Here is a 9,912-nt window from a genome sequence, read left to right as displayed (position 1 = left end):
GAGGCTCGGGGAGGGGGTGGAGTCGGGGGCGGTGAAGCCGGAAACCTTTTGTATGCGGCCGAAGCTGAACTTCCACACAGACTCCACTCAAACACCCACAGGACAAATCTCTGCATCATCCCAACATCTCCAACGCAGGTAAGTTCACTCAGACCCTTAAATTTATCTCTAATAACTGCATCTGCAACTTTGGACAGTTTTTCCCTGCACAAAGGTTTAAGGAGTTTTCCAGCTTGTGATGAGTCATGACACATGACAGGGATTTCCACACAGCTTCCATCCAGTTCACATAAACAAGATTTGTCTCATTTAATTTCCTTTCGCTAGGTGTATTATCTCTAGGCATTTCTCCAGCGTATGTGAATTTGCTCAGTTATTTCCAGGGCGTGCCACTGTGGTGTTTCTGTAATGGGTGTGTCAGGCTGAACCAGGATTTGAGAGCTGACTGTTATTACTGAGACGTATAATGTCAAGACTGTACTGCAGTGCACACAAAAGAAGAAAGAAAGTCCTTCCTAGTTGCATTGAAACCAAAGTGACAATGTTAAGAGTGTCATTTTTCTTCCCTGGTTAAAGAAATGTTTGTTTCTAGCTCAAGTGATTATATCCTCAGTTTAAATAAACATGGCTTCTTGCATAGTTTGACTCTGTGATGGGATTAAGGGCAGATCTCAGCTCAAGGTTTGGTCTCTTTCAGGACATTCAAGATGGCTCTGGTATCCGAGTTTCTGGGACAGCTGTGTCTCAATGTGGCGGTAATGTCATATTTATTCCCCCCTTTTTTTTTTTTATTAGATAATTCTGAGAAAGACCGGATACATCATAAAATGGAATGGTTTTGTTTAATCTCTCCAATTTCCTTTGAATTGTAGTCCTGTGAGCCCAAGAATCCCACCGTGGTACCTGCTGCAGACTTTGACCCGAACAAAGATGCTACCAGGATAGAGACTGCTATCAAGACCAAAGGCAAGGGAGACATAAAATCCTTCTATTTTCTTTCTTTAAAAAAAAAAAGGAACACTGTTTTTTTCCCTACAGTTTAGTTACTGCCATAAGTGAGTCATCTCTGTGACTAAAAGTGTTTTGACCACTCTGGAAACTCCTCGTCAGAGATGACTCGGGGCCCCTGAATCAGACCTACTGGCTGTTCTGGCTGCGTCAGCTGACTTTTCAACACCTAACCGTTAATTATTCTGAACAATGTGCTCGATGTTGAAATTGCACAAATGACAGGGGAAATGCCTCATGAACAGGTCATGTGCTAAAGAAAGCCGTCTTTGTTTCCAGGCATGGAAACATGGATTGTTTCCCTTTTTCACAAAACAATTTAAAACTTAGAAGGCCATTGTATATGTAAGGATGTTTGAATATGTTTCTCATCGCATATTCATTTTCAAATATCAGGCGTGGATGAACAGACGATCATCGATGTCCTAACAAAGCGGACCTATTCCCAAAGGAGAGAAATTGCTTTTGCGTATGAAAGGAGAGCAAAGAAGGTACAATCCCAACCTAATTTAAAGCTCTCGCATTTGTTTAAAGACAAACTAGTAACGCAGTTGTATCTATAGGATATGATCTCAGCTCTGAAGGGAGCACTGTCGGGCTCGCTGGAAACTGTGATCCTTGGACTGATGAAGAGCACCGCCCAGTATGATGCTGCAGAGATCAAAGCATCAGTCAAGGTAAAGAGCCCAGATTCGCTCTGTGGGTGTGGATAAAGGGCCACGCTGCCATCTAGTGGACGAATAACGAAACATGCTCATTACTGCCAGAGGTTTGGATTCAAGTACTGTGCACCCATCTTCAAGGCCTGTCTCTCCCTCAGGGTTTGGGAACAGATGAGGAATCTCTGATTGAGATTTTATGCTCAAGGAGCAATGATGAGCTGCTGGAAATCAAGAAGGTCTACAAGGAATGTGAGTTCAAAAGATTTCAATTTCTCATGAAAATGGATAGGAAAAAGGAGCATACGTGCCATTCTTTGGGTAAAAGGACCATGAAAATGTTTTTTTTTTTTTTTTTTAATTTTATCTAGAAATTATGCAGCTGCACAGTATGTAGACCCTAATGCCAAAAATGAATCTTAAATGTATTAAAGTGTTCAAGAAGGAACTGGAGAAGGACGTGGCTGGGGATACCTCTGGGAACTTTGCTAAGCTGCTCTTGGCTCTTGTGCAGGTGAGGGATCGTTGGGTCCGTCTTTATATTTACAAACAAAATGTAGTTAAAACTGACAAGTGTGAGCCGCTCGGTGGCGTAGTCGGTTAAGAAAGCGGCTCATATACTGAGTCTACAGGCCTCCTGCAGCAGTCGCAGGTTTGAATCCTGGCCTGTGCACCTTTGCTGCATGTCATCCCTATTCTCTCTCTACCCCCTTCCTGTCTGTATACTTTAAATAAAGGGCCACTAGAGCCCCCAAAAAAAAAAAAAAAAACAACTGACAAGTGTCGTGTCTAATTTCTTCAGACCAAGAGAGCTGAACCATCCGCTGTCGTGGACTATGACAAGATAGATGTTGACGCCAAAGTAAGTCTCCTTTTAATCGTCATGGATGTAGAAGATTCCCACATTTATCATTTCATATTGTTGTCAATAAAATGTACCTCATGTTGATATTTTAAATAAAGCTCAGACTACTATCTGTATACCTTTTTTGGCCAATATGATTCCTAAACTAAACTAAATAATTATCTCCTTGTTTTTTTTGTCGTATGCAAAAGTTAGTGTTTCTTCTTTTTGTCCTAGATGTTTTTTTTTCTTCCTGAAAAAACATAATCATGTGTTGATAATAGGTTTTAGTGTTAGACAAGCGCGACCTCAGTCCAACAATTAGGTACAACGTTTTCTCATCTTGGCATTATTTATTTAACCAAAATGAAAACAAGAAGGGAAGTCATATCCAGTAATACTCAACAGTACAGACACCCTCATTTTCAGCATCATCTGCGAGTATTTCCCAAGCCTCAACTGGTACCAGAAGAATTCCTTTATTTTCTTACAAAACAGCAGTGTAAGAGTGGTATATTTTCATATCCTCAGGCTCTTTATGATGCTGGAGTGAATTGTAAAGGAACTGATGTAAACACCTGGATAGCCATTATGTCCGAGAGAAGTGTCCCCCACCTGCAGAAAGGTACTAAATCCTGTTTACTCAGCTGTACAGAAGTATACTGCAATTGTATAAATGTTCAAATAAGTAAAATGTTTTCCTCTTCTCAGTGTTTCAGAAGTACAAGAGCTACAGCCCCTATGACATGCAGGAGAGTATTGTGAAGGAAGTTAAAGGAGACTTGCAAAAATCCTTCCTGGTGCTAGGTATACTTACTAACTAAAAAAATCATATGAACAATGTGCACTGTTTGTATTTTAAATCATATTTGTCACATACTAGAACACTCCTGTGAGTATTTATTCTGTTTTTTTCTGTTATTTCAGTTCAGTGCTTTGAAAACAAACAGCTGTTCTTCGCTAAAAGACTCAATGAAGCCATGAAGGTACTCGCAGTGCTCTTGCTCTTTGTTAAAATATAGCTATTTTGAAGTCTAGACTTTTTTTTTCTTTTTTTTTTGTCTTCTTAAAGATCTAAGAAGTACTTCTTCTTATAAAAGTGCAATTTTGCTGCAGGAACACAAGGCAAAGTTGTGCAGAAGTTATCTTACAGCAGTGTTGCATCAGCTGCTGTAGTTTAAGCGTGAAGCATGTACCACTTAAGTGCTGACTGGTGCTCGTCTGTCTGTTCAGAGTAAAGGAGCCAAAGAGAAGATAGTGACAAGAATTATCGTGTCACGCTGTGAAGTGGACCTGAAGAAGATTTGTTCTGAATACAAGGCCACCTTCGGGCAGTCTGTGCAGCAGACCCTCACAGTGAGTGGCCCGTTGTTGGTTACCAGTACAGCTCGTTCTGACGTGCAGCCACCTCTAACCTGCTGTTGCTTTCCCTCTGCAGGAACACACCAAGGGAGACTACCAGAAGGTTCTGCTCAGCCTCTGCGGTGCAGATCAGTGAAACATATCGTTTGTTTATGAGAAATTATTCCCTTTCTACCACTGGAAGATTAAACTGGAAACGTGGGGTTGTGAATGTCCTCCTGGAACAAATTCCTGCAGTGGCAGTCCATTTGTGAGCAGTTTTACGGCTTTAATCGATACATTTATTTTTTTCTGGGTCACCCTAAAACATGAATAAAGTTGGCTTGCTCAAGTGTCGTTTCATACTCTTATTTCCTCCCGCGTCTCAAGTTTTTAATGTCATTTTCATAAATGTCCATGAGAGGGCGACCAAGTAGCACTAAAGGCAGCGCGTCTGTCTCAAGACTTCACCAGTGGTCGCTGATGAATTGCAGATATTTGAGCATCCTAAACATAATGCAATTTCTGAATCGGAAATATGTTTGTAATTTATCATCATTCTCTTTCTCAATTAACAGAGGATTTAAACTAAGTTTAATTGCCGGCAACCACTTTGAGAGAACAGCTGAAATGTAGTGGATGTGAACTAAATATGTTTAAATTGAAACCTTCAACTAAAATTAAAGATTTGTCACAACGAAAGGAGGAGTGTGTGACAAATAAAGTAAACAATGATCCAGTATCGGCCTCTTTCACCACTATGCAGTTCTATCAAGATGATTTAATCATTAGTGTGTTTTTCTGTGTTTGTTTGGTGCTAATATTTTAATTGAAAATGTTAATTTTACCTCCGGCAAACATAATTTGCATACCACTAAACAAGCGTCTATACAACGTGTTTCTGCTGTTTAGTTTGTGGTCTCTCAGGATGAAATAACCACGGCAGTGTTGTCAAGGCATTTCTACTGAAGTATAAGGGAAAAAAAAAAAATAGCCCCAAAAGGCAGAATCGGAACTGCTGAACACAGTGATAAGGAAAGGATGAGAAGGGAAGTGCAATCGTCTTATGAAAATAAGTGGTGTGCTGTAGCTGAGATTTGTTACAGGATCATCCGTTATTGTGAGAAACTGCTTGATGTTCTGTATAATATAATACTTCTGTCCAATATTTTCAACGGTTGAGTAGCTGAGGAGAGAGATGGCTTCAAATTTTAACAACGCGTTAGATTTATGATCATTTTTGCAATAATATTGATGAGAACATTAGCCCTTTGTGATGGTTTGTGTTTATGGGCAATAAAAAAATAAAATATAGTGTAAAGTAAGATAAAACAGTATTTTGCAAAGCAGAGAGTGAGATTTATGTGTGAATATAGTGACAGATTAATCTCTGCATCATAAAGAGAAAAGTACCACCATATTTTTCCCCTTTTTTATATGGATGTACAACACGCTGTTCTGCTCAAGGCCGGCCCGTGGGGACCTCCTGCAAACCCAAGGGGAACTCTCTTCTCAATTGAAACGACGCAATTTACTGTCCAAAACACCAGCACTTCATCATTCAGGGGACTTTAACCCCAGGAATGTCAAACACACTGGCATGCTGGGAAGGAGATGAACTGCCTTGCATTAGCATAAGGGTCGCTGCGTAACACAGGACAAGCACACTGAACTCTACAAAAGTGAAGAAATAAACAATAACACCCGAGTGCTAAAGTCGACAGAGTTTTGAGTTCTTTAAATGTACAAAAAAAATGACGGTAAATAAGGTGTTGTGTTTGGAAAAGGGTGCTGTTTGAACTCCAGTGCTCCTTCCCACCTACCATCCAGCTGTAATTTGAGCTTTTTGAAGATTAGACATATCATTATTATGATGATTTCTTTCACTTTGAATACTTTGTAAAAAGGCCCACTACCTCACCCTCACCTCTGGGGGAAGATCCCAGGCAGTGCTAGAGGCTCGCAGCAGCATTAAAGTTTCACGGTGCAGCTGTATAGCTGCTGCTGCTGCTGCTGCTGCCCCGCTAGACGCAGCAGCCGCTCACTGGGAAGGTATTAGTTTGTGTTTGTTATTAATTCATTGCACTGAACGGATCTTTGCAGCACAGAGAACCAACAACTTCCAAATGTTTCCTCTCACTCCGTTCTCCTTGACACGTCTGAACCCGGCTCAGTATTTTTCTGCGGAGCACCAAAGGGTGTTTAATTATAGACTACAAGGCCACCGGGGTCTGCTTTTAATTGTATGCATCTCTGTGTGTGTTTGTGCACATGTGTGAGTGAGTGTGTGTGTTTGCCTGCAGCTCTATAGGTCGCAGGCATTCTTTAAATGAGATCTCCTACAGGCTAAGCTGGAAGACCTGCTCCCTCAACACATCTACAGAGCCAAGAGAGCCAGAGTTTGATTAATATTTTCTTAATTATCATTATTTAATTCAGCAAAACCACAGCTTCTACAGTGAAAGCATGGCCTTTGTCTCTGTGATAGCGGAATATCCTGGCTCATTAAGGGCATGGAGAGATCCTGTATATGGTAAATAAGAGGCTGTCTCTTCCACTGCTGCCCCCAGGGAGAGCTGGCACCACACTGAAGGACATCTCCTTCTGAAGAGTGGCGTTGTGCTGATGTTTCTCTGCACAGACCATAGAGCCAGATCCTCCGCCCCTGGCACCGTCAGGCCCGCTTCCTTTTATGAGGCTCAAACTGAGACAACAGCACAGGCAGATGAGCGCCGTGCACTCATCACACCATCAGGCTGCCTCCTTTGTACAGCAGACTGGTGATTGAAACAACATGAGAGAGAGGGGGGGGGGGGGTAAGACCCGTCTCCTCTTGGGTTTTGGCTGCAGTCTGTCCATCTACAGACAAATAAAAAGAAAAAAAAGACATGGAAAAGTTTATAAAAGAGCTTTGTGTACAAGTGATGTCTTTGAAGACTTCAGCTTCCTTCATCTCAAGAAGTCAAAAAGATTCTCAGCGAGGTTACACTCGAAGCCCTGTATGGATACTGCTTCAGTGCATCCACTTGAATGTAAACAAGATGCAGTTTGCACCTGAGAAAATCATTAATTGTGTTTTAGATCAGTGATGACCCGCGCTTGTCACCATCCAGTTTCTTAAGAAGCCCGCCTGGAGCCAGAAGATTCTCATATTCTGTAGTTTATCAGATCAGCGGCGTTTGATGCACAGAGCTGGATTCTGAGTTTTCTCTCCGCTCCAAGCTTTCTTTTTATTGCCTTGTGCTGAAAGGATGAGAGCACCCCGTGGCTGGTTGAGCTACATGCTATATATCTTTATCCCCTTCATATGTATCTCTGTTGTCTTCCCTCCTTCAGCCGGCCCGCGGAGACGTCCCTCTCTTCCCCACTGTGCTTGTTCTGCCATTCTGCTGTGTGAGATTACAGCGAACTCCTCGGTTTGATCAACCCCGTGAAGCACGTGGTCCCCCCGTTTCCCATCGTGCTACCGTTCAGAGTTCACGTGTCGATGCCGTGTGTGCCGTTTCTCATTTTCAGACGGGGCTGCGTGGCCTCCAGCCAGATGCAGTAATGATAATTTTCTGTGAAGTGTTTGTAATGGTCTGGCCCCGGCTTCGGCATCTCCTCCGTTGTTTGCACATGCCTCTGGATCAGTTTGGGTGTATGTACTTTAAAGCAACGACGATAATATACCAAGAGCGGCGTGGGGGAACAGTCTTTATCAGGGTGGCATATTAATGTTTATTTACACCGCGGCTAATAAGATGTGTGCTCTGCAGCTAGGTGAGACAGAATGATGGTGAGTAATTAAACTGCTTTGCTTTAGATTCATCCATTATCCATACTCAGGCCTGCATACATAATGTAATAATGTAAAATAAGATCTGTTGCAGCAGTGGACGAGGTGACCAGTCGGAGGTGTTTGCTGTAAATCAACACAGGGGTGTCACTGCAGACAAAATGTATAAAGAACAGAGTGATGAATTTGACAATTGTATAATACGCACTCACTGGCGAGCGACCTGTGAGCCTTTACATAAGGCAGTTTTGCAGAAACACAAACACACTGACAAGGCTAATTTGTGTCCCAGTTGTTTAGCTTTCAACCCCTAACCTGCTGGAGGTTTGAGGTGGACTGGTGGGGGGGGGGTATCTAATCCATACTGCCATGATGCTTAATCCCATCCACTAAAGGCACGGCCTGGCTTCGGTGTCCTTGTCACACCGGCCACCGGACCCTGCACACGCACAAACACAGCCCCACCTTCATGCAAAAGATTGAAATCAGCCAGACAGACACTCGAGCATGAACCAAATGTCAGCGACGAGCCGCGGGGAGAGAAGAGGAGCCCGCGTTAATTACCACACAGAGAAATCCTACTATTTCCACTGCAAGACATGCCATCCAGGATATCTGTGGATCATGAAGTCATTTTCTCTCTCTCCCCCCGTGGGGATAGCGAGATACAATTTCAATGAGTAGGTCTATAAAAGCAGTGATTATTTTTCTGATGGATGTGTTTGGGTTTTTTTTTCTTCTTTGCTTATCACATTATCAGATTGTGTTGTGTGTGTGTGCCTCCAAAGTAAATCATAATGATATGTAAGGAAAAAAGGCAAGAAAAACCCATTAAAACTCAGCAAGTTAGAGACAACAGTGGAGTTTCTTTTGTTTCACTCGGTGTCATGGAGTTACGGATGGTGTTTGAAGCCCGACTCAGAAGCTCAGCCCTTCTGACAGGAGAAATACAAAGTTTTGGAAAGGTGTCTACACATTTCTTCCCTCTCTGCTTTCCCGTGTGATTTTTGAACGTATGGTAGAGGAAAGAAAAGAAGAAAAAAAACCCTACCTCTTCTTCTTCTTTTGACAACACACTTCCCATGTGACACTTAACCTTCGGAGATTTCCCACTCTTTCTGATCGCTCTCTGGTTTGGTTCATGTTAATTAACCCTGGGGCGCAACGGAGAGTTACGGGGCTTTGAAGCACGAGAAAAACAGCTAGCAAGAGGGGGAAAGGGAAGAGGCTCTTTCCCTTTCTTTTTTTTGTTTTCTGTTTATTGTGATTAATCTCTACTTCCATGCGTGAGAGTCTCGATGGTGCCAGTGAGGGGGAATGAGTGGCGTAGGTGTTGGAACGGATGGAGAGCGGTTTGTCTCTGGGTTTGTCTCGCTGTCACCACAGGTCCCGTCCCCCCCCTGTGAGGAAGTTGGCCCGAGCAGCCTGACCTCCCTCAGGTGGCCATGGAAATGGAAATCAGTTCAAAAATAGAACACAAGATGGTTTTCATAGCCTTCAGCATCCCCTGAAAAAAGAAGACTTTTTTTGTCTGTTTCTTTTTATTCTTTTTGGCTCCTGGCATAAATGGTCTTTTCTGCACTTGTGTGGAACAAACAAAGCGTGTTTCTTGGTGAGAAGTGCCACTGGTGGCAGGCAGAGCAATATTGCCTGAGCCCAAAGAATATGCTATGCATGTGAAATGATTTAGTTAACCATTTCCCTCCCTGGGTCTATAAACTCTCCCTGAACCGAACTGTTTTAAACGTACCCGGTCCAGCCCAGTCTGGTGGCATACGGTACATTTGATTATACGTCTTGGAGTTCCAGAAGCTTATTTCTTTTCCCGCCTCTCAAAAGCACCTTTTTTCTCCAAGCGGCAATTGGGTTAAAATCCACCACTCCAAAAACAGGGGAAATATTCATGAGGAAATCTGCTGGATGAGCTGCAGCACAACCAGAGGCTTTATTCTGCAGGTTTCGGGGCAAATCTGTTCCTGTGCTTTCTATTTGACGCTTGTCTAAAGCACATAAAGACAAAGACAGGAAGTATGATTAGCCATGGAGAATAAAAGTGCAGCGTTCCCTCCAGGATAAGTCTTGAGGTGGGACTGATCAAAGCTATGCCCAGAGACAGAGGGAGACTGAAACAGCACTTTTCGAGTGGCTATCTGTGCCTTAAGACAGAGAAGGGGGGGGGGGGCTGTTCTATACATATTTCCCTTTCAACGTCCTTGCAGGAAAGTTGTTCATATTTTGTTGCAGAACAAAAGGTTCAACAATAAACCTATGATTGTATAACT

At 42.7% G+C, this 9,912-nt stretch overlaps 1 protein-coding gene across 1 annotated transcript; it reads left to right on the top strand.

Moving 5' to 3' along the window:
• Window positions 1–20: 20 nt before the first annotated feature.
• LOC133444226 (annexin A2-A-like) lies at window positions 21–4,205 on the top strand. Its single transcript, XM_061721824.1, has 13 exons — window positions 21–138; window positions 698–755; window positions 873–966; window positions 1,405–1,499; window positions 1,572–1,685; window positions 1,829–1,919; window positions 2,102–2,181; window positions 2,470–2,529; window positions 3,043–3,136; window positions 3,223–3,318; window positions 3,439–3,497; window positions 3,745–3,867; window positions 3,950–4,205. The coding sequence occupies exons 1-13, from the start codon at window positions 53–55 to the stop codon at window positions 4,007–4,009; spliced, it is 1,110 nt and encodes a 369-aa protein (XP_061577808.1). The 5' UTR covers window positions 21–52; the 3' UTR covers window positions 4,010–4,205.
• Window positions 4,206–9,912: the final 5,707 nt, after the last annotated feature.

Source organism: Cololabis saira, chromosome 5, assembly GCF_033807715.1.
Source record: "Cololabis saira isolate AMF1-May2022 chromosome 5, fColSai1.1, whole genome shotgun sequence".
Lineage (NCBI taxonomy): Eukaryota > Metazoa > Chordata > Actinopteri > Beloniformes > Belonidae > Cololabis > Cololabis saira.
This window is presented reverse-complemented; position numbering and strand designations above follow the sequence as displayed.

What these genes read in the sequence shown, in the direction of transcription:
- LOC133444226 (XM_061721824.1), top strand. Translation starts at nt 53, where the DNA reads ATGCGGCCGAAGCTGAACTTCCACACAGACTCCACTCAAACACCCACA. An exon ending in TGTCCCCCACCTGCAGAAAG is followed by an intron (nt 3,137 to 3,222) that starts GTACTAAATCCT and finishes TCCTCTTCTCAG; the next exon opens with TGTTTCAGAAGTACAAGAGC. An exon ending in CTGTGCAGCAGACCCTCACA is followed by an intron (nt 3,868 to 3,949) that starts GTGAGTGGCCCG and finishes TTCCCTCTGCAG; the next exon opens with GAACACACCAAGGGAGACTA.